The sequence below is a fragment of the Urtica dioica genome, chromosome 4 (assembly GCF_054948205.1).
Source record: "Urtica dioica subsp. dioica isolate 48M chromosome 4, U.dioica_male_clone48M_v1_H2, whole genome shotgun sequence".
Lineage (NCBI taxonomy): Eukaryota > Viridiplantae > Streptophyta > Magnoliopsida > Rosales > Urticaceae > Urtica > Urtica dioica.
In genome coordinates this window covers 13,655,888-13,681,114 of record NC_142759.1, presented here as the reverse complement: position 1 = coordinate 13,681,114, position 25,227 = coordinate 13,655,888, and the positions used below count along the sequence as shown (strand labels likewise).

Genomic DNA, 25,227 nt, shown 5'->3' with positions numbered 1-25,227 from the left:
ATCATCGTATATGCGTAATTAACTCTCGACTCTATATATATATAGAAAAGATTTCCTGCTTGAAGGCTAGTGTGATTATTCTTGCTAAAAGGAAGCATAGTAATGTTAATGCAGTGGCCGAAATAGCATCCCAAAAATAGGGAGCAATAAGAAGATGTGGGGCGGCATAAAATTGGCCCCATTGCGATATGCATGTATGTTGTCACTTCAACTATATATATATATATATATATATATATATATATATATATATAATATATATACACTTCATTTTTACTTCCGTATTACCAAATACACCGGCTACACCCAACATATGAAATAGGTGTATAAGGATATTGTACTCAGCTTGAAATACAATCATGAAATTAAAAGTACCAGAGATTCTTAGAGGCATACTGCCATCTAACTAAAATAAGAGTAATTTGGACAATTTTACCCTCTTTTTACACCCATATAAAGAGTAAAGGGTTTTTTCCGATGATTTTTTCCTGCTCCTGGTCAGAACTTTAGTTTTTATTGAGTCCTGCAAAAAAGAATTTGAGTTTAAGTAGAAGTTTAATTTTATTGAGTTATATATATATATATATATATATATATATATATATATATCAGACAAACACAAACAAAATATCAGCGAAAAAAGCAAATTTGAGTGAGAAGAAAACGGGAAGAAGACTCGAGCGCTTCAAATACAGCTATGTTGTTACAGGTATCGAAGATCAGAAGATAGGTGAGGTCTGCCTAAACGAAGGATATATATATATATATATATATATATATATATATATATATATCACAATTTTAGGACGTGTCTTGAGAGATTCAGAAAAAAATCAAGAGATGACAGCATTTGTAACAAATATATGATACTAATATATTATTTTATATTAGAAGTATTTCAAAAATATATGGGACACGAAAGATCAAGTAAACGAAAAGGAAGTGTATATATATATATATATATATATATATATATATATATATATATATATATATATATTTGCATTCAGGATTTTTTTAGAGAATTTGGGAAGTTCATAAATTTGAAGGGCATTTTCAGTACACTATTGTAGAATGAATGAACAGTGTATTAACTGTGAGTGAACAGTCAAATTGGGTATATATATATATAATAATAATATAGATATGTATATGTGTGTATATATATTAAACCAAAGTCAAATAAATTATTGGGTGCCTCTTGTATGTTGGATAAATTATTGCTAGTGCTGGTATTATTTTATTGTTTCTTTTGTTATTTTATCTTAGTGCTTCTTGAATATAAGCAAAAAATATGTTTTCACACAATATAATACAGACTTGCCACTTGTCGTATGGGATTCGGTTCAATGATCAGATAAATTTTCGGAGGTTGATGTGATATTAAAAACGAAAAACAGAAAAAAGCCACTTTAAATTCAGAATATAAATAAATATGTAGTCGTGTATCCGTATAAGACCACCACCACCACTGGCAACTAAGTTGGTAATTAATTGGCCCATCTTTCTAATTCGTAGGTTTTATTTGTTGATGAGAGAGAGAGAGCTGGGAAACAGAAGGGAAGTGGAAGGATGACGTAGATACATCTACATGAGGTGGTCCAAAAGAGTAAAAATGAGTGGTTAATGGTTTAGATTCTCTTAGCAAATGCTAAGATTCCGAATCATTTATATCTCCAACTTGGCCATACCCACCTCTTTCTTTTGCATCTTACTCTACTCTTAACCTTCCCACTTGTCCTTTTGGTCCATATTTTTAATCTCTCTCTCATGTAGAAAAAAAAAACCAATTATCATCAGTGAACTAGTTAGTTTAATGTATTGTTTGATATTGTAGTTAGTGGATTCAACGCATCCTACTTGATATCAGTTTACTTTCTGTATTTCTATAAATGTACTTCCGTACTGTATTTATAAAATTTGCTCCCCAAAATATGCGTGGTTTCTATAAAATTATATAAATGAATAGCTCATTAATTATCCCCTCTTGCGTGTACTACAATATATAGCATCTTTTCATCTTTTTTTCCCTCAAATAATTTATAATTGACTTTAAAAATTTCCCTATAAAAACATTTATCTATGCATAAGTGTTTGTCTCCTCAGAGCTCAAATGAATTATAATTTTTTTTTTCGGAAAGAAGGAATTCAAATGAATTATAAATAATAAAGCTATTCAACCTAAATAAACGTAAGTGATCCGTTTGAGAATGATGTTGTAATTAAAACCTTATTGAAGTTGGCTCTCCCGAAAAGAAAGAAAAAAAAAATATCCATTGAATCTAACTGCCTTCGAAAAAAAAAAAAAAAAAAAATTCATGGAAGGTCTACAGTACGTGCATGTATCTGCTACGTATTTTAAAATACTATTATTCCCATTGCTCGTTATCATTGCATATATTTTCATTCTAGAATAAACTACCTCAAAAGTTTGAGTAGAGTAAGCAATGGTTTTATTCGAATTATAGATATATATAATTTAGGATAATCAAGCATGTGGTCCGGATTCTCATGGAAAGATAAAGCAAGCCTTTAGAAAGCTTTATTAGGGATAGCGAAATTTTGCTATAAGCCATGAAAAACGAAAAACAAATACAAAATATTCCATGAATTATTTGTAGGTAGGAATTAGATTCCGTTGTATTTTGTGCCTAAAGGATCGTTTGCCAAGTACTTTTTAAGTTCTAAGGGATCTGAAGCTGAATAATGTCAACCGACATAATTCGTATGCAATGTATAGTCTACTCTAGTTTAGCTATATTTCTATATATATATATATATATATATATATATATATATATATATATACACTTTTCTATTATATTATTTTGGCAGGATGAGCTCATTCACACAGTTTACAGCCGTACGAATAAGTTTATTTGGATTATAAATTCGTTAGAGCAACTTCAACCCATCTTATATGTTTGGTGTTGAAATCACACAACTTTTGTATTGATTTAACACCAAATTTTTTTCCAACTCTAACCACAACACCAAATTTCACACTAAAAATACTATTGACCATTATTATATTATTAAAATTATACAATCTCTTTATTAATAAATATTTCAATAAATAATTATAATGTTTATAATTTTTCAATTAAGTGATTAAAATTATTTATTACTTACCAATATTTAACAAAAACTAAAATGAATAAAAAATTGAAATAAAAATTACATTACTAAAAAAAACATATTACATTTAAATAATTCAACATAAAAAAAATACACATTTGAAAGATAGATTGCATCATACTAATTATCGGAATTAGTAAATTCATTCAACAAGTGCTCATTTAATGCATTTCGAAGTTCAGTATGAGCGTCTCTATTCTTGATTTGTTGGTGTCGACCTAAGAATTGTTGAATCGAGCATTTTCATCGTCCGCCATCTCAACTTCTGCATTTGGAACTTCGGCTCGTTCTTCAATGGTTGGATTAACATCGCGTTTATCTTCTATTACCGTATTAGTCAAAATAATACACGATGTCATGATATCATGTAACACTTTCTTACTCCAAAAGCGGGATGGTCCGACCACAATTGCAAATCTTGACTTCAACATTCCAAATGCACACTCCACATCCTTTATACATGCTTCTTGTTTCATTGCAAATAACTTTTTTGGATCACGTGGATCGTGAATAGTTTGAACAAGGGTCGACCATTTTGGGTATATGCCATCGGCTACATAATAACCCATATTATATTCTTTTCCATTAATGACATAATTGGCCGGTGGAGCAGTACCCTCAGCAATACTAGCAAAAAGATGAGATGCCTCTAGCACATTAATATCATTATTAGATCCCGGTAGACTGAAATATGCATGCCATATCCAAAGATCATAATCAACTACAGCTTCTAGAATAATCGTAGGAGATCCACTACGTCCAGCATATTGATCTCCCCGAGGTGTTGGGCAGTTTTTCCACTTCCAATGCATACAATCGAAACTACCCAACATACCTGGAAATCCTCGATGCTCATTAATGTGAAGTAGCCTTGCAATGTCATTAGCATTAGGTGCTCGAAGATAAAGGCCTCCAAACACCTCGACAATAGCACGGAAAAATCGCTTCAAACATTCCAAAGTTGTGGACTCGCCTATTTTGATATAGATCTAGACCATTGAATTTCTAGATCTAAAATCTAGCCATTGCATTGTATGTCACATCTTGTCTCTTAACATTATCAGAAAGAAACAAATAGAACTAGACCATTGAATTTCTAGATCTAAAATCTAGCCGTTGCATTTCTTCAAACATTTCTAAAATCTAGCCGTTGAATTTCTATATAAATAAGATTTACTCCTCAACTCATTTCCTCACAAATTCATTCTTCAACTCATTTCTTCAAACATGACTTCAAGTCACAGTTCTTCGTACTCTGTTCAAGAAGATATACTCTTGTTTCATACCTATATTGATATTTCTCAAAACTCAATCATAGGGATTTCCCAAAAAAAAAAAAAGATCAATTTTGGGCAAGAATTGAAATAGAGTATCACTCAAATGGAATCCAAAAAGTTAGACCAAGAAGATCTTTAAAAACTAGAATGGAAACCATTCTTTCTACTGCTTCAAAACTAAGGGGATGTGTTAACTAGATTGAAAATAAAAATTCCAGCGGTGCTTCGGAACAAAACATTGTATATATTTTGTCGATAATATGTACTCATAATTTTTTTTGTACTTACTAACTTTTTATCACTATTCTCTTATCAATATGTAATAGTTAACTCAAGCGAAGATGTTATTGGTAGAGGATGTCAAATACAAGAGAGGCTTTAAATTCGACCATGTGTGGTCCATTCTTAAGGGAATTGAGAAATTTGTTGGTGACAGCTCAAATACCGAGTCCCCGGGTCGTAACCATCCTTCATCGTCATCATTTTCTACCGAGTAACCTGTAACCCCCGGTATGAATTCATTTGATCTTAACATGAACGATCAACAAGGCACTTGCAATTTATCTGGAAGACCAATTAGTGTAAAAAAAGAAAAGAGACCACAAAAAGATGTTGAAGAATTTAAAAAAATGACGGACAAAAATGATAGTCTTGTCCGAACTATTAAAGATTCTAATTTTGATAGAATTGAAGTTCAGAGACAAAAAAATGAACTTCGTTAGAAAAAGATTGAGCTAGCTCAAATGAAAGAAAATAAACTTTATTCATGAATTTGGATACTATATCCAACCCAAATATGAGTGAATTTATAGTAAAAGAAAAAGGAAAAATTATGCAAAAAAGAGCACAGATGAACCAATATGAAGAACAAGGAGAAGGTTCCCAATATCATGGATCTCAATATCGAGCATCTAATTATGAATGAAATCAAGCTCAAGGAGATCAAGCTCAAGGAGATCAAACTCATGGAGATCAACCTCAAGGAGATCAAGATCAAGAGTTTACTCAGTATTATAATTATCTTGACGGAACAGGAAATAATTTTCCCAGTTATCAAATTGTGTTTTAAGTTTTTCCTATGTCTTTCAAAATTATGTTATTTTTTTTAGTTTTTATATTTATTTAGTGTGTTTAATTTTAATTTTGATATATGTTTAAATTTTTTATGTTTTACTTGAAGTTTATTTTAATGTGTTTTTTGTAGTCATTTTATGAGTTTTGGATTGATAGGGTTAATCTATACATATATATATATACATATATATATATATATATATATATATATATATAAAAATTAGCGCTTAATGTGTTGATAAAAGGATTTAAAAAAAAAGGTTTACCGTGTGATACAGTATCACTGCAAATATAACGTGACACTGTATAACACGCTATATTTGTTCTTGCAAATAGCGTGAGTTTGGAGCATATCACACGGCATATTTGGTGGGATGCCTTTGTTGAAATGTTTTCATTGGTTTTAAACTAATTTGGGAAAGTTATAATAGTCAAAACATAAATTTTGTTCTAGTTAGCCCAAAAAGTGAAATCAAATTTAGTTACAAATTCATTTTTTTTTCTTTTCGATTTGTTCCAATTTTGTGAAAATTATCTGTAACAAAATTATGATCTGGTTGCATAATTTATTTCGGATACTAGATGATAAATCAAGCTTTACATTTTTAATGAATAAATTCGAAATGAAAATTCCATTCTAAATTTGGCCGGAATTACGGATATTTTTTAAACATTCTACTCTGTAAGGAAATTCCAATTATATCTGATTATCATGCTTAGCTTAGATCTTCCTAACACTAGTACAAAACATAGCATCAGGTGCGACTTTTTTCGCACCTGAAAGTGCAAAAGTCGCACCTGAAAGTACTTTCAGGTGCGACTTTAGATGCGACAAAGTCGCACCCGAAAGTCCGCACCTAATGCTCTTAGGTGCGAAAAGTCGCACCTGAAAGTGTCTTGATTATCAGGTGCGAAAAGTCGCATCTGATGCTCTTTATCTTTTTTAAAAAAAATTAATACTCGATTCTCATAATTTATTACCACGAATAACCAGATCGAATCAGCCAGAAAAATTAAGCTCACGGCCAAAAACACACAACCAACCCAAACCAAACCCACGGCAAAGTCACACACGACCACAACAAAACTCAAACCAAACAATTCCAAAACCTCAAAATCATCATAGCCTTAAATAAACGTTCATCAATCATTCTCAAACAACTAAACACACATCAATTCACTCTCAAAATCAGAACCCCAAAACAAGTTCATACCCTTAACCCATTTTCGGGCAAATTCAAACCAAGACAAGAAATTTGAGTTCAAGTTATCAATATTAATTATCAAGCTCAAACAACAACACTCAATTCCTTAGAAATCACCATAGAACTCGAAACCCCCAAAATTGGAATATGAACCCTAATTTTCGAGTTCTTCAATTCAGCCAAGAAAAATTCCTACCTTGCTTGAAGAGTTGAGCTACCCAGACCGTCTACTCTCTCTTTCCCTCGTCGGAGATGCTTGCCAGAGCTCCTGAGACACGCGGCGTTTCTCTCCTATCGGCTGGTGGCGCGCGCGGCTTGGTGGAGGAGCTGCTGGCCAGCGTTTCTCTCCTCTCGGCTGGTGGCGCGCTCTCCTTCTCTCTCTCGCTCTCTCAGCTTCTTCCTCTCTCTCACTCTCTTTCCTTCTCTCTCTCTCTCTCTATCTCTCTCTCTCTCTCTCTCTCTCTCTCTCTCTCGGTTCAACCCTCTTCTTCTTCTTCCTTTTTCTTTCTTTCTTTCCTTTTCTTTTCTTTCTTCTCTTTCTCTTTCCCGTGTCATTTCTTTTCTTTTAAATTCTTTCCCATTTTAAAACTGAATGAAAAAATGAGGGGGAGAATTGGCCCGCTTAAAATTTTAAACAATCAGGTGCGACTTTATCGCACCTGAAAGTTTTTTTAACTATCTGGTGCGAAAAGTCGCACCTGATACTCAAAAGAAAAAACAATTTTAGCGAAATTTTTTGGACTTCTGGTTGACAATCTGATGCGACTAGTCGCACCCGAAAGTCATTTAGATGCGACTTTTAGGTGTGACTAGTCGCACCTGATAGTCATGCGCATCAGAAAACTAAATTTGTAGTAGTGTAAGCTTAGATGTCTATTTAATTTATTCTTTCTTGTAAAAATAGAATAATTATCATATCTCAACTTTAAGCCATTGTATAATTATGATGCACTCATGTAAATATACGATGACCACGATACGCTTAGATGAGAATATACGATTGCTCACTGAGTGGTACATTTTAAGAAATTGTCCCGAAATTGACGATTTCATGAGGTAAATGAGTGAAATAAATGAACTTCAGAAGAGCGCCGAGACAGGCGCTTTCGAGAGCTTGTTTGCGAACTACAAGCGCCAACATCAGTCCGATGCGTCCGAATGGCTGACTGCTGAAGCCTCAGCTCGTTACGTAAGTTTACATATTTTTTGTAAATTTTTTTTTATTAATATATACTAACTAGTTAATTATATCAAGATCGACTGGTCGATAGGTTCAACACGTTGCGAGCGGAGGCTGAGCAACAAGGAGCGGACGTTGATATTTCCGTCCTAGAGCAGCAGGCGATTCGCGATATTGTGGGTTCACAGAGTGATCACTTAACCGGCGTCGGACGCTTGGTGCCACAGGGAGCACGGATGGCGGCTGAAATCGCCGAAGTATACGGTTCGGAGGCTGGAACGTCGCATCCAGGATATATCTCGCAGGAGGTGTTCACGTCGACGCACGCCTCGTTCGCCGAGGCAATACAGAGTCAGGTGCCCGGGCTCAACCTGAGCTCGTTTATGCCTCAATTTCCGCAGAGTTCGCAGCAGGCTCCGTCGACCCACAGCCAGCAGACTCCGACGGCCGGCATCCACACTCCGATGCCCGGCGTCCACACTCCGACGGGCGACCAGCAGAGGACTCCCGACGATAGCCAGCAGACGACGTCCGGCGGTCCAAGTCAGTCAGCTGAAGAGCACATTATTCCGCCGCACATTGCAGAGTATCAGCGCCAGCAGAAGAGCGTTTCACGTCGAGGAGGGGAAAAACGACCGGCGGGACGACGAAGCAAAGGTCGCGACTAGTCTTTATTAGATAGTTTGTGTATAGTAGTTTATTATTTACATATTTCTCGTTTATCGAAATCGTAACTGGATTTTATATATAACTTGATTTCGATAATATAATTTGATTTTTCATTTTAGAATTTCTTAAACGAAAAAAATAAAAAATTAATAATTAACGACGAAAAAAATTAATAATTTCAAAAACGAAAAAAAAACAATTTATTAATTAGCGACGATAAAATCGTCGCTAATTATTTAAAGAGCGAAGTTATTAGCGACGATTTTATCGTCGCTAATTCGCGCGGGAAAATTTTCCGCGCGAATTAGCGACGATAAAATCGTCGCTAAATATATTTCACAAAATTAAAAAAGACTTTTCGTTTATACATTTAGAGACGACATTATCATCGCTAATGTCGTCGGTAAATATTTCACGACGATTATTTCGTCGCTAAATATATTTAGGCACGGACATTTGGCAACGAGAAAAATCGTCGCTAATACTAAAAAGATTTAACGACGATTAAGGGGTTATTACCGCGAAAAAAATCGTCGGTAATGGCTCTATGTGTTGTAGTGCCGGGGAGTTAGGCATATATATAGTTTATTTCAATTTTATATATTAAAAATTTAACTGAATTATCTAAAAATTAAAAAAAATAGTACAAACCAAAGGAAGACTCGTGCGAGTAAAAAATGAATTGTTCTACTTTTCTAATATTTAATATAAAATCATAATTTTAATTAAGAATAGTCATTTAATCATAATCACAGACTTTCCAAAGAGTAAAAAAGAACATTCTTAGCTAGAAGGTAAATCTGAGGCATGAAAGGGAGAACTTTAATTTGAGCTATTCTTTTATGCTAGCTAAATTTTATTTCCTTGTCGTTATCTAGACTCCAAAACTAACGATAGATAAGATAGCTCTCTAAAAAGTGTTTTGTATAATGTCATTATGAATATTCGGATTGGAATATTAACAGTGCATAATCCAACTTTAATGCGTGCTTGCTCTAGTTGACAGGGGATATAAGTATATGGCTATATATTGATGGGCATATTTCATGAGGAAAATATTCATTAGATATGCATGGGGATAAATGAAATATAAATCAACGGTGTCTATGTTTGCAACATCTAATTTAATGAATATTGTGGATATTGGACTATGTTTAGTAAAGGTTGGAAAAATAAATAAAGAAAGAAGATCCGAAAGATAGATGGAATATTAAGCCAGCATTAAATTATTCGGTATAATAAATCATTGAAGTTTCATAGTAAATAATGATTTTTTTTCCTCCTTCCAATAGAATGATTTTCTACGAGCCACAAATCACATCTCTTCGAGCCATCTTCATATTGGAATTTCTATCATTGATACACAGCCAAAACAGCTGATGCTTAATCGAATCTTACACGTTTCAAGAATTGCGAAGAATCTTGTTAATGTGTCAAAGATTACAAAAGATAATAACGTTGTTGCTGAATTTTCCTGTGATCATTGCCTCATCAAGGAAAAGAATTTGAAGCAAGTTCTTCTCACATGAACGGTTAAAGACAACTTGTACAAACTGGACATGTCAAAGATTTCAAGAAGAGGAGAGTCGAGATCTACATCAACACCAGATTCGCACAAGTTCAGTTCTGCATCGGATTCTAGTTTTCTTTCAACTCAGAAATGTTGTAATTCATTTTCATCTATTGTATAAGATGTTCAACCTTTAGTTTTTCAATTTGAAAATGTAAAACACATTAGTGATCAGACTAGCCTTTGGCACAAATGGTTAGGTCATCCGTGTGTCAAAGTGCTCTCTAAGGCTGTAAAACAATTACAAATAAAAGATTGCATTTTAAGCAATACTGATTTCTGTAACTCCCGCAACATAAGAAAATCTTGTCATGTTACATATCATCGATCAAATTTCCATGCCTCTGCACCACTTGACATGGTTTATGCAAATTTATGGGCCCCAGCTCCGATGCTCTCCACCAAAGGATATCGATACTACATCGCCTTCCTTGACGACCATACATGTACATATGGTTGTATCCACTGCGGAGCAAAGATGAAGCCAAGAATATGTTTCTCATTTTTCAAGTTCACGTGGAGCGTTTCTTCATCTCAAAGCTGAAATGCCTTCAAACTGACTGGGGCGGAGAATTTTGGAGTCTTCAGCAAATCCTAAGTCAACAGGGAGCTCTCTTGCGCTACCCGTGATTACACACGCATCAAGTGTGTGTATTTCCAACGATGTATAGGAGTCTTGTAGATGGCTTACAATATCTCACGCTCGTGAGGGCTAATTTGTCATTTGCAGTCCATAAGCTTATATCTACACGCTCGTCAAAGGCACTCTTCGACATGGTCTCACTTCAAACCAGCCATGTGTCTCTCTATTGAAGCATTCTCTGACGCTGACTGGGCCAGCTACTCAGACGATCGAAGATCAACAACGTGTTATGTTGTCTTCTTTGGCGGCAACCCAATCGTCTGGTCTACGAGAAAACAGAAGGTGGTCTCTCACTCTAGCATCGAATCAGAGTACTGACCCTTGCTCAAACCGCTACTGAAGTCATATGGCTTCGCTCGCTTCTTGATGATCTAAACGCCCATCTATCAACATCAACACCCATTATATGGTGTGACAACCAAGGTGTAGGAACTCTCGCGTCCAACCCAGTATTCCATGCTCGTACTAAACATATAGAAGTCGATGCTCACTTCATTAGGGATCTGGTTCTGGACAAAGTCGTGGAGATCAAATACATTCCTACTGAAGATCAGCTAGCTGATTTACTCACTACGCCACTGTCAGAAGCGCATTTCAAAATGCTAAGTTAACGACTGGATATGGAAGATGGATGTTCAGCTCAAGGGGATGTGTGAATTTGACCTATATCTTGTCAATGATTGAAATGCCGACGGCCGATTTCGTGCCGATGACCTAAAAAAACGGAAATTACGGTGGCGGATGGGAATTGCGACGGAAAAAATGTGGAAATTTGCTTAAAAAAATGTCGACGGAAATTGCGGTGCCGACAGAAATTTTGATAAAACACGGAAATGTCGATGGAAATAATGTTGCATAATTATTAATATAACAAATAAATTAGTTTCAAACACACACATAATAAGTTTAAACTCCAAATTCAAGTCTCCAACACACGTAATAATTTCACATATCATAAAAAAAAACATAAACAAAAGGTCTAAAACACTTAATAGGTTCAAAAACAAAGATAAGTTCAAAACACATATTAAGTTCAACATAGATAAAAAGACTCAATAGTAGGTTGACTCAATAGTTAGTTCAAAACACATTCTAACTTTGAAATCTAAGTCTCAAATATCAAATAAATCTGGATTCTATTAAAAATAAATTGAGAAAAACATATGTGAACCACACAACATAAATACACATCTTTCATTCAGCAAGATTTTTCCAAAAAAATTAAAACGATTCGATTTCATCACAAACTCAAACTGTCGGCACAAAACAGTGGGACTAATACGGGAATTTCGGCGACATTCCCAAGAAATAACGGAAATATTGTTGATTTTGCACAGATAACGCGGAAATAATGTGGGCACGGTCGAAATTCCTAGGAATGCCGACGAAAAAAATACATGAAACGACCAATGTTCATTTTTGTGCCGAAATCCCAAAAATAACGAAATTTCCACGTAATTTCCCCGAATATCCCGAAATTTTAAACATTGTATCTTGTACAAGTCAGTGGAGTCAAAGTTATTGTTCGGTTGCTATTATTTTAACAATAATATGTTTAGTGAGCCCACTCTGTAACTGTTATATAAACCTCTTGATAGTTCATCAAGAAGGTTAATGAGAATTCAATCACCGTTTGTCATCAATCTCTCTCTCTCTCTCTCTCTCTCTCTCTCTCTCTCTCTCTCTCTCTCTCTCTCTCTTACAGGGATTGCATGATTTTGTTTTGTTTTGTTTTTTGGTAAAATTTTTTGCTATGACTCAAACTCTTCTTTATATTATGCTTACCGACTGAGCTAGTCCCTCTTATCAAGGATTGTATTAAGTTGTATTCAATTTGGTTAGTCCAAAGATATCATGCTTGCGGATATTAAAGAATTAGAACGATTTTTCTCGTCGTGGGCACATATTGAGATGATCAACCCACAAGCTAATATTAGTTTTTTAATTCATTATACAGTTTTGCAGCGACAAAAGACTGATTTACGTCGCAACAAAATAAGCCTTATTCCACGATACAATAAAGCTTAATTAGTCGTCGTGGAATTCAGTTTTTCGACTAATGAATGGACCAACAATAACTTATAAATTTTGTACGAGCTAATTATAGTCGTTTGGCATGTGGATCATGAGATTGATTTGGAAAACAAGAAAGGATATCCTATAGGAGTAAGGAGTCTTGGAATTATTTAGGGCCAAAATTGTTCGATCTACTGTTATTAAACATGGATCTGACTTTACCAATAAATAATTTCCGTCAATTATTTATATCCTACATTTTTCATACGTGACCATTTTTTTTTTCTAGAACACAACATTATAAAATTCAGTTTCCATGCATGAAGTTTTTTTCTCTTCCTTTTTCTTCGGTGTCCGTCTTCAAGAAAATACTTTAAATGAGCTTAAATCATGACACGTTGGAGTACTACAACGCATATAGCTTCTATCATTTTTTTTTTTGTATAACCGTGGTTCTGAATTAGACTCGAATAATATTCATGAGTCCCTGGATTGGCCTCAATTATTGAGTTCGAGAAAATCGAATCGAAGACTAATAAGATCCTTAGAATCGGTTACCCCTAGATCAATCTCTTAGCCAAATATTTGTCCAAGAAAAGGTTATAATAGCTTCAAATGAGTAACAAAAAATAAACTAAACACACATGTTATCATGAATTCACTTTTATTGATTTAAGAATTTTTTTTTAACAGTAATCCATGGTACTATGATACTTTTTTACATCACTTTATGAACTTCTCAACCCACACACAAACTGAAGGCGAAGGTACATTTTGTCCATGCAATGCTGAAAAAAAAGTGCTAAGTACTAAACCTACGACACTTGTCTTAGCCAACCATATACGTAACACAGCCTTATCTAAAAGAGAAATTGCAGCGAATAATACCCGTGTTTTGTCATTTGTAGCCTTGACATTATTAGTATTATTATTTATATTATTATTATTATTATTATTATTATTATATATATATATAAGAAATGAAAGGTTTATTTTTCATGCGCACTCATTTCACTATTCATTGAATTTCATTCTATAATGTTTGGACACAAATTTCTTTATTAAGCTTTTGAAATTACAAAAACACAACTGAATAAATATAACTTTTAAACTTTACAAAACTGTCATTGTCATGTCCTTTGGTTAGTAGAATATTTACTTAAATAAATTATTGTTATATATAAAAAAAAGTAGAGGATGACTGGTTAGACTCAAAATATTGTTCATTCTACAATATAATTTTTATTTATTTTTTAAGAAAAAAAAAAGAAGATGTTGGACTGCTAGACACAAAGTACTGTTCATTCCACACTATCGGATTTTTTTTTTAAATCAGAAAAAAAAAAAGTGTCTCCAAAAAAAATTTAGATTCATTTTTTCAAACCTACGTATATTTGGACATGTCTTCAAATATTTTCTTCATCCAAATTAAAATATATTAATTAGTCCGCTGTAACGCGCGGAGGATACTACTTGTTCTAAAATATATATACACAATTTTGGTCATGATTAGCAGATAATTCAAATATAAGTTAAATACATCGTGTGAAAATAATACTACAAATTTAGGGAGGATCATGTATATGATTTATTTAGACCTCTTAGTATAATTATTTAATTATTAAGAAAATAGTCAAATTAAGACTAGACTCATACGTCATATGAGAGGATTAGATATAAATTAGTCATAATTTTAAATTGAGGAAAAGCATTTGGTTATTTTAAAAAGATACTATAGTTATATAATCTTTTTGAAATGTTTAAATTACATTTAAATCAATGTTTAGTTAATAGTTGAAAATTAATCATTTTTATTATTACCAAATTTTCACGTCATCAAATTGGCTAATTTCTATTCTTATTGTCGCTTTTTCATATTAATAAATTGACTAATTTACAATTGTTAACTAAAAATTTGCTAAAATGCAATTGACAAATTTCTTCACAAATGAATCGGTTATAATAAAATTTTAATAGTTTAAATCATATTAATTTTAATATAATTTGAGGTCGTAATTAGTAGAAAATAAAATATCAAATTTATATTATTCGCCATTTATTCAGTTTAAAAGAGCATCTCAAAAGAGAGCAAGTCTGCAATTCACTTCCTCACGAGAAGTCGTACGTCGTATTATTGTCATTCATTCAGTTGTCTACTTGCTTGCGTTGTATGATCTGTCCGTATCTATCCACTCGACACGGCAGTGTCAACTAGCATTGTCATTGTGGCACCCTAAAATATATACAACTAATCATATCTAATAATTCTCTCTAGATTGATTTCCACCAAAAATAAATAAATAAATAAATAGTATATCGTGCATGTTTAGAATTCTTTATTTCTGTCGATGGGATTGTTATCGTTTCATCGTTTGTGATAAGAATAAAATAATTAAACCATAATAAATAAAATAATGAAACTATAATTGATTGTTGTACATTAGTAGTGTATAAACCGTAAGCAGTGATAATGAAACGTTATTATAAAGATATCCTGGTATATTGACAATGAAAGCGAGAATATACCGAATGAAAAATTATATTTTTTGGACATAAAAAGTGGAAAAGCTAGATTACATAGGTGTAAATATTTAAAATTGAATTTTTAATCTAAAATCGAACAAAAATGTTCGCTCTCTCATTTCCACTCAAAATAATATTCTATTACTTTCGGATTTATGATTTCACCGCTCAAAATGATTAAAAAAAAAAAAGTAATATGTTCATCTTTATTTCGTGTTTGAATTGTTGTAGGATAGTTTTTATAATGATTACAGTGATTATTAGATGATTTGGACGGATTTTGATCGGTTTTGAAAAAAAAATTAGAATTTTGAATTTGAGACTTTTTCCGATGAAATACGATGATTCAATATGAAATCCGATGAAATTCATAGCTGTTTACCATGAAATACGATGATCTACGATGAAATTCAAAGATTTGATTTAGGGTAATTTCCGATGAAATGCGATGGTTAAAGATGGAAAAATGGACCGAAACGGTATTTTTGTCCGAATTTAGATCAAAAGTCAAATTTTAGATATTTTGCAACTATAGAGTATAGTTTTTATATTTCTCCACTACTTAGGTCAACAAAATGAATTTCTATGTTGTATGCACTTTAATCCTTCAAGTTAGTGTCTTTTAAGATAAATTAATTTCCGGGTCCTCAAACTTTCGCTAGTTGTTGTTTTACTTCGTAATCTTTATTTTGTATCATAATATTTATACGTAATATTATTTAGTCTTTAATTTTTTTTAAGTACTCTACCAAGGCCTTTTTAAACTAATCCAATTAAAACTAGTCAATGTTTATTTTTTTTTTTGGTAATAAATAGTAATTCATAAGTTTTTAGGCAGGTTTCACTCTTAGAATTTTCAGTTTTATCATTCATTTTAAAATAAAATAAATAAACACTCTTAGTTTTCATTTATGTTTTATTATCGGTTACCTGACTTTTTATTTAATTTTAGAAGAATTTGTTGCAATTAGTCGGTTTCTTAGCTTTTTTAGAGATTTATTAGTATCTAGCCTCTATTAAGAGTGGAGATTAAAATAGTAGTCATACTATCAATTTATTTTAAAAGATGGCCAACATTGATTAAAGTCTAAAAAATACCCTTCTCTCCCACATCCAAACACCCAAACACTTAAATACCACGCCACAATCTTCCTCTCCGATCCACCGGATCTTCGCCGGAGACTCGCCGTCTCTGGCGATGAAGAAAGAGCTTCGGAATCGATCGCCACCGCCTCGTGTCCTTTCCAGAGAAGCGCGCACCGGTTCTCCTCACCGGTGACTTCGACGTAGTTTTCGCTCGGGTCGCCAAATTTTGGGTTAAATCGCGTGTCGAACTCGAGGGCGGCGGAGGCGGGGCCGGCGCACACGGCGGTGGAGTTGTGATTTCAGATTCTAGGGTTTTTCGTTCGACAGTTAATCGGATTAACTGTCACAGTTAATCTGATTAACTGTGACGAACTTCTTCCGAAAACGATTTCGAACATCAGCGAGTCTCGCGGTTGCGCCGATCCGGCCGTTCGAAGGTCGCAAGTTCAGTTCTGCATATTAATTGTGATAGTTAATCGGATTAACTGCGAAGATTAATTCGATTAACCATGACGATCCTCCTCCGGAAATGATCTCGAACATCAGCAAGTCATACGACTGCAGAGATCTGACCCTTTGAAGGTAGGGTTGAGATTTCATCGTTTGAAACTTTGATGAAAACTCGGATTCCGGCGCCCGAGACAGCGGAGATTAAAGTTAATAAGATTTATTGTTGTTCTTGTTACGGTTAATAAGATTTACTGTTGTTTTTTTACGGGTAATGAGATTTACTATTTTTCTTGTTACCGTTAATATTATTTACTCTGATAGTTAGTAATAACAACCCGGGTATTATTAGAATATTGGAATGTTATTATAACAAATATGTTAATAGTTGAGTTATAATTTTAAAATATGGACTGTTAGAGCTAGATACTAGTTCGCCCTTATTTTTAAGATTCTAGCCAAAGTTATATTTTATTAAAAAAAAATAGTCACCAAGCCCAAATAAATTAAATTAACTAAAACAGTTAATTGAATTTACTTTGGCCAAATCGAAGTAAATTAAATTAACTATGTCAAGTGAGTTATTTTTTTTAATAAAATAAAAATTTGATTATTTTTTAAACGGATAATAGACTATGAAATTACTGGCCTAATTGTCAATCTCTAACTTATTTTAATATTTTAGTCAAAATAAATAATAAAATAGTCCACGAGACTGAATTAAATTGAATTAACTAAAATCGTTAATTGAATTTACTTCAGCACGATGAACTATTTTTTTTAATAAAATAAAATTTATCTATTTTTCTTTAAAAAAATGTGGAGTGCTAATGTAATTGTCCCTTAAACTAATTTTACTTCTATTGCTAAATATTCCAGAACCACCAGTAATGCTACTTAATGATTTTGCAATAGTACATGCCACGCCGTATCCAAGTGTTTTATGCCAAAAGTTCTTTTCATTTTATAATAATATTTCTACAAAATCGAAACCCAAAATCTGCAACAATAAGCAACAAAAGAATACAAATCTGAGAGAGAGAGAAAGAGAGGGAGAGAGAGAGAGAGTGCTATTCCGACGTCGAAAGCAGCGCAATTTGCTTCTCTTCTCTCTCTTTCTTTTTCTGGCCATTCAAACACCCTCTTTCTCCTTCCATTTTCTGAGAAAATTCTCTCTATCTCTCGCTGTGGGAAGTCTGATCTCTGGTTTCCTTTTCTGGTCTTCTCTAATTCAAGATGTGAGAAAGCTCTCTGCCATTTCGAAGGAACTTTTTTACTGAAAGGTAATAAAATTCAGTCTTATTAATTTTTTTAATTTCTTTCCATTTCATGTGATTAACAGCTCAGCTTTTTATAAATATATATATATATATATATATATATATATATATTTGTCTCATTCTAGCTCTGTCACTGTGACTCTGTGCTTTCGTTTATGGAATTAAGCGAATTTCCTTGTAACGTTTCGGATTTCGCAGGTCTCCTTCGATATCATCATTCTGCCATTTCTTCTTCTTCCTCGTGTTCCCTTGAGTAAACCAGATTTTTTATTCATTTTTCCGTGAGTTCTGCTACACAGATATTTTCAATTTTCGCTTATGAATTTTACTGTATATTCTTTTTAAAGATATCGTTTTTGAAGAGGTGCACAGTTTTTTTCTTCTTTTCTGTTAAAAAAGAGTCGAGAATATTAGTGTAGACGTAAAGAAATGGACGGTCTTGATTGACCGAGTCATTGATCTGAAGATTGATTGACGCTATGTGGACCGTAGAGTTGAGATACGGATGGTCGTAGTAAAAAATGTTTGGAATCAAATCTTTGTTTCACACCAGCGACTTCTTTCTCTTTTTACCTCTTATTTTACTTTTTTTTTTTTTTTTTCATTGTCCTCAAAACTCGTACTGGATTAGAACTTCGACTAGTTCATTTTTCATCTAGTCAAAAAGAGCAAATCCATTTATAATTTATGCAAAAAAAAAAAAAGTCAAAACAGAAAAGATAATGGATCAGAAGTTTAGAGCTGAGGGAACAGAAGTGAAGGCATTGAAGGCCATGCAATTTGCAAGCTTTTTTTTCCTTCATATTTCTACATTCCTTCTTGTGCTTTTTGTTATTGCTATTTGTAAACGTGTGAAGATAATTAATATGATATATGTGTATTATATTAAATTGTATATGCTTTTGTGCGTGTTTGTTTTTTTGGCTTTACTTTAGTTTAGCACCATTCGTACATATAGAGCTTATTGATTACTATAATAAATAAATTTGCCACTTTGGGTAACGAAATAATCTATACCACCAATATTTGAGAGGTCAACTGTTTCACTGTTCCGGTGACTGAATTGGAACATACGAATGACGGTCGGTTACGCACTTTATTATCAACTATTTTATATTATTTCACTCTACGATTGAAAAAGAAAAATATTGTTGTGGCACAGGTTTTCATTTATTGGTGTACTTATTGAGAGAGTTAATGGCAAAAGTTTGTTGGCCATACTTTGATCCCGAATACGAGAACTTAAGCACCAGGATTAATCCACCAAGGTCTCTCTCTCTCTCTCTCTCTCTCTCTCATGGCCTTAGGAATTAAACTGTATTTTTACATGGGCTATATTGCAGGGTGTCCGTTGACAATTCTACATGCAGTGACTGTACTCTGATCAAGGTATGGTATTTCAAATCAGCAATTGCAGATGAACATGTCAAATTAGTTTTGAACAAATTTTTTTTTTTTTTGGGTGTGTATTTTTATGTACAGCTTGATAGCGTGAACAAACCGGGAATTCTGTTAGAAGTAGTGCAGATTTTATCGGACCTTGATCTCATCATCACCAAGGCTTATGTATCCTCTGATGGAGGATGGTTCATGGATGGTACGTTTTTAAATTAAATGTGCACAAATCATTAAGGTTTCAATATTTTTGACTTCTTGTGATCTCACCCTTTGTGTACTTTTTTTGGTCCAGTATTTCATGTCACTGATCAGCAAGGGAACCAAATTACCGACAGCAAAACTATCGAGTACATCGAGAAGGTAAAAGAAAAAAAAAACCCCCCGCTAACTTCTGCTCGGCTTCTTGTTCTCTGATTTAGCTGCCAGAAACTTATGTCATTTTGTGAGAGTCAAGTTGTCAGTGATCGATTTCCACTATGAAGTTTGAATCGGACGTGTCGATTTTTCGTGACTTTAGTTGCTTGGTTTGTGCTAATTGTTATCATCAAATTGTTTTGAGACATCTCTTACAAGTACGGAAAACTAGTTCTGCCGTCCTTCTCGCTCATTCTTGCCCTCTTGAAATCAAATAGCCTTTTCATCGGAACACATGTCGCGTCTTGTTATTGATTTACTATTTTTCTCAAACAAGTAATTTCTTCTTCCTTATTGCGACTTGTTTTCTGTGCTCAATTTCGTATAAGAAATCGGATTTTTTTTACTCAATGATGTCAAAAATTTAGGACAAAAGAATCCTCTGCCCTTTTGACTTAGTTTGGAGAAGAATCTAATTTGTAATCCATGGCATAAACAGGCTTTGGGGCCGAAAGGGCAGAGCAAAGAGGGAGGAGCGAAGAGGGCGGCAGGGAAACAAGTGGGCGTGCACTCCGTGGGAGACCACACGGCCATCGAGCTCGTGGGAAAAGACCGTCCGGGGCTCCTATCGGAGATCTCGGCGGTGCTGGCGAACCTGAGGCTGAACGTGTACGCGGCCGAGGTGTGGACCCACAACAGCCGCATCGCGTGCGTTCTGTACGTGACGGACGACGTGACGGGGCGGGCGGTGAGCGACGCCCCCCGCCTCTCCCTCGTGGAGGAGCAGCTCAACAACATCCTCCGCGGCTGCGAGGACCACCACAGCTTCACCGCCCTCTCCATCGGCGGATTCACCCACGTCGACCGCCGCCTCCACCAGATGCTCTTCGCCGATCGCGACTACGAGGGACTTCACTGCCACTCTTCTTCTTCTTCTTCTTCGTCCTTCAAGCCCAAGATCACCGTCGACCGCTGCGAAGAGAAGGGCTACTCGGTCGTCACCGTCCGATGCAAGGACCGAGCCAAGCTCATGTTCGACATTGTTTGCACGCTCACCGATATGCAGTACGTCGTTTTCCACGCCGCCATCTCCTCCGACATCCCTTATGCCTCCCAGGTACATGACGCTGATTGGCTGCCTTAGTATTCGTGTCCGTTTCCCGAGTTTGTGAGGCTTTAATAAATACATGGAAACTGTAGGAGTACTACATTCGTCACATGGACGGTTGTACCCTGGACATGGAAGGAGAAAAGGAAAGAGTGATCAAATGCATCGAGGCCGCGATAGAAAGACGAGTAAGCGAGGTCAGTCTCCAAACAACAAACACGATACTACTGTCTTTTTTTTTTCTTCTTCTCGATTTTCCGACCCTGACATGACATGATTGAAAGCGCAGGGGCTGAGGCTGGAGCTGTGCGCAAAGGACAGAGTTGGGCTTTTGTCGGAGGTGACGCGGATTCTGAGAGAGAACGGGCTGTCGGTGTCGCGGGCGGGAGTGTCCACCGTAGGGGAGCGCGCCGTGAACGTGTTCTTCGTGAGGGACTCGTCGGGGAACACGGTGGACATGAAGACCATCGAGGGCCTCAGAAAGGAGATAGGCCACACAATGATGCTCAGCGTCAAAAAGGTCTCCTCTCACGCCCATGCCCAGGCCCAGGCCGAGGCCACCGGTTGGGCCAAGACCAGCTTCTTCTTCGGCAACTTGCTCGAGAAGTTCTTGGCCTGAAAACCCAAGCTCCTACTCCGATGTGCTGTTGTTTTGTTGGCTCTGTGTTGTTTGCAACTGTACAGAAGAATCGTACGTAATAATGAGAAGCGCAAGAAAGCTGTTCGTCTGACTCTGACCTGTGGCTTCTCAAATTCCTTTTTTGTGCTTCTAACTTGTCGTGAACATTGGAAAACCTGCATTGCAACGTGTTCGCGTGTATTATTGTTCATGTAAACTCCGAAGGAGAAATTCCGTGAAAATATACACGCATCTTGAATTGATGAACAGAATCTCGAAGTGAAAAAAAAATAATACGCATCTTTACATATCAAACGAAATGCCCTGAGCTTTGACAAAGCAGTCTTTGTCGTTAATGCATTTTTTTTATCAACACTCGTGAGACGCGTGGCGCAAGCGGACTCGGGCACGTGTCTCTTCTTGAAGGATCTTAGAATCGGGGTACGAACCCGGATGATCAAGAGTTCCGGGAGACCTTTGAATCGTGATAAAGGGGAATTTGTTAGGAATATTACCCACTGAAAATGGTTACTGAATATAATAGAAATTTGACTTTATTAGTATTATTGATTTGTGGGTTGTTTTCTAGTTAGAATCAATAACAATTATCATTCATAGCCTCCGTATTAGACCGACTTACATGTTGGACATCTAAGTTTGAAAGGTGAGATAAAACATGGTCGGTAATTGATCCATGCTTGGATAGCTGGAGCAAAAATCACATATGTGGAACACAAGTGAAAGGTTGATCACTTGAGAGAGCATTCACAGATACGGAATCCAACTTTCCTAAAAGAAGGTCAATGTTCACTCAGCTAAGTGCTGATTTCAAAACCGATTGATTGCACGCACTTTCGTAGTAAGTACGTACGAAAGTATCTTTCGCTGGGGGAAGCAATGATGCTTATGGTTCAAATGTATCAAAAAAGGTATAACGTAATAATTAACTTTTCTTGAAACGAGTTTAACCTGGAGGATTGAGCTCATTAACTGAAGATATAAATGGATACTCATAACATCGAGTAAAATATAATTATAGTAACAAGAAAAATAGAGCCTCTGCTCATCTAGTGGTATGACGACGAGATTGACGAAAAATGAGAGAAAAATGGAGATTTCGTTTGTTTGTTCGAATTCGTACGAGCTTCAATTACTAGATCCATGGTCCCCAAGGGGGCTATGATAAGATGAATAGAGATGCTCGTAATAATTAGATAATTGATTACACTCTCACTACTGCAACTTGGTTGCAATCTCTTTCGCATTCATAATCAAGTATTTTACAAGTTATTAATTGGTTAAGTAACTTTAGAATATCACTTATATTTAAATGAGCTTGTAAAAGAGCAATTTAAATCAACCCAATAGGCCTTGTGGTAGGCGTGTGTAATGAGGTATATGGGTCTTGGATTTGTTTGATCAAAACCCAATAGAATTGAGGCTTTTCTCAAATAGGAAATAAAATTATATATTAAATATTATCCGATTTGATTAGTATTTAATGTAGTAATCATTTATAGAGTATCATGGAGATATTATCTGTCATTCCTTTTATGGAATAATATATCTTATTATGATAAACAAATAATATATTAATTATGTTATTTATTGTGAGTATCATGGAGATATTCTCTACTACTCTATTTATATAATAGTATCTCTTATTGTGATAAATAAATAATGTATGAGAGTATCATGGAGTTATTATCTACTACTCTACTTATAGAATAGTGTGGGTGTAGGATCCGATCACCCCACTAAAATTCTCAGTTGGGCCAAGTCCAAATAAAAATATGATAATGTTGGGTTCAACTCATCATAGTCCAGCTTGTCCATATGAGCTCACTTCGACACAGGCCCATGCCTAGCAAATTCAAGGCATCCTCTCTTCTCTAGTCGGAAAGAGTCTCAGCCTACACCACGTCAACCCAGAAGAAACGGTCTTCACTCCAAATTTTCGCCCTCAACAGCCCAAGTCAACCAACGAACGAGCTCTGAGATGATCTCCAACACGACCACGCGTCCTCCGGATGGACGATCATGACGAGTCGTCCTCATTATAAATAGATTAGATCTAGGCAACGAGAAGGGACCTGAATTTTTTTTTTTTTTTTTTGTATTCTTAAAATCTGTACTGACTGAGCTCCTCAATCACCCGAGCTCAATCCCAGTTGTACTGTTTGATCTCACATTCAATAAAATTATCATTGCTTACGTTCACTTATTCTTTTCACTTTATTTCAATTTTATTACGACGAATTATTGAGATCCACATAAATATAAGTAATACGATATACTAAATATAGTACATAGTTTCGTGATTTTTGAGGAATGAACTCGATATCAACAAATAGTATATCTTATAGTGAGAAATAAATAATGTATTAATTATGTTATTTATTGAGAATATCATGGTGATATTCTATATTAATCAATTACCTTATTAAATATATTATAGTGTGAGAAGTAAATAAATATAAGATATGATCCAAATATTCTACTTATCAAAGTATCTAGAAGATATTTGATTTGTTCTATTCATAGAATAAGATAAAAAAAAAAATTAGAAAATTGCATATTCTATTGGGGGTAAGGTAGAAAGCTATAAATAGGGGGTTAAGGCCAAGGAAAAAATTGCCCAACTGCCTTCTTCCTCACTTGGAATATTTGGCAGCCATTCCCTTAGTGTTGTTGATGTTTTTCCTCTCTCATGGCGTTGGAAAATTCGTTAATACCATCTCTCAAATAAAAAAAGAATTATTTTGAAGTGATTAGTGAGAAAAAAGTTGGCCGACACATTGGTCCTTATCATTCCGGAGATTACATCTTGGAAGACTATGGTATTGATCAACCGAGTGTGAAGATCTGAAGATCCAAGAAGTAGTGAGCCGCCGAGGAATCCGAAGGCTTGGATATCCAAAGATCTAAGGAGCAAAGAGCACCCAAGATCTGAAGTAGCAATGAGATCCAAAAGATAGGACCGTGGAGGATCTGTTGCTGAGCCGAAATGTATGTAATCCGAAATACTCTTATGGTATTGTGTTGATAATGTTTGCCCAATATTAGATGAATGATTTTGATTAGCCTGGTAATTATTGTTTACGTTAAAGATTAGAGATTGTTCGTCTATTTTTCTATTCCGCACTAGTAAACATATTGTAAGGGTTAAGAGATTGGTTATCTTATAAGAAGTATTGAAACGATCGTTCGTGTTCAATACATGGGAACCACAATTAATCATAGGGAAGTAATTTACTCATCAAATGGCATCGGAGCGATCGTTCATGTCTGATACCCAATTTATATTCTTCAACAATCGGTATCAGAGCGATTGTTCGTGTCTGTACCACCTAATTTTCTAATAATTGATATAAGAACGATTGTTCGTGTTTGATATCAACTTGTAACTTACCAACTCAAGTGATGTTTTTTTTTAATAGTACGGATCAATTATACTTATTTCATTATATGTGTTACATTTGAAAATTGTTAGTATAGTCTGTGTAGTGTATCATTATACATGTATTTTTATCATGTTCTCCCCTCCAAAATAAATAGGACAAATTTCACAACCGTATTTGGAGTTGGTTATTCCTTTACAACTTCAATTTTCAAATGTTCCATAAATCTTCAGGTTTTT

General features: G+C 34.7%; 1 protein-coding gene and 1 pseudogene across 3 annotated transcripts; both read left to right on the top strand.

Annotated features, from left to right (window-relative positions):
• The first annotated feature begins 4,365 nt into the window (after positions 1 to 4,365).
• On the top strand, positions 4,366 to 5,340 carry LOC149400634 (uncharacterized; annotated as a pseudogene).
• Positions 5,341 to 17,775: 12,435 nt separating this feature from the next.
• ACR3 (ACT domain repeat 3) lies at positions 17,776 to 21,848 on the top strand. 3 transcript variants are annotated; one of them, XM_089612210.1, is made up of 9 exons: positions 17,776 to 18,111; positions 18,307 to 18,389; positions 19,271 to 19,376; positions 19,452 to 19,497; positions 19,591 to 19,705; positions 19,799 to 19,866; positions 20,360 to 20,977; positions 21,061 to 21,165; positions 21,258 to 21,848. In XM_089612210.1, the coding sequence occupies exons 3-9, from the start codon at positions 19,306 to 19,308 to the stop codon at positions 21,585 to 21,587; spliced, it is 1,353 nt and encodes a 450-aa protein (XP_089468336.1). In that variant the 5' UTR covers positions 17,776 to 18,111; positions 18,307 to 18,389; positions 19,271 to 19,305; the 3' UTR covers positions 21,588 to 21,848. The 3 variants fall into 3 exon arrangements, with proteins under 3 accessions (XP_089468336.1, XP_089468337.1, XP_089468338.1); XM_089612211.1 differs by lacking the exon at positions 18,307 to 18,389; XM_089612212.1 differs by lacking the exons at positions 17,776 to 18,111; positions 18,307 to 18,389 and adding an exon at positions 18,941 to 19,190.
• Positions 21,849 to 25,227: the final 3,379 nt, after the last annotated feature.

What these genes read in the sequence shown, in the direction of transcription:
- ACR3 (XM_089612211.1), top strand. Translation starts at nt 19,306, where the DNA reads ATGGCAAAAGTTTGTTGGCCATACTTTGATCCCGAATACGAGAACTTA. An exon ending in CTATCGAGTACATCGAGAAG is followed by an intron (nt 19,867 to 20,359) that starts GTAAAAGAAAAA and finishes TGGCATAAACAG; the next exon opens with GCTTTGGGGCCGAAAGGGCA. An exon ending in TAGAAAGACGAGTAAGCGAG is followed by an intron (nt 21,166 to 21,257) that starts GTCAGTCTCCAA and finishes TTGAAAGCGCAG; the next exon opens with GGGCTGAGGCTGGAGCTGTG.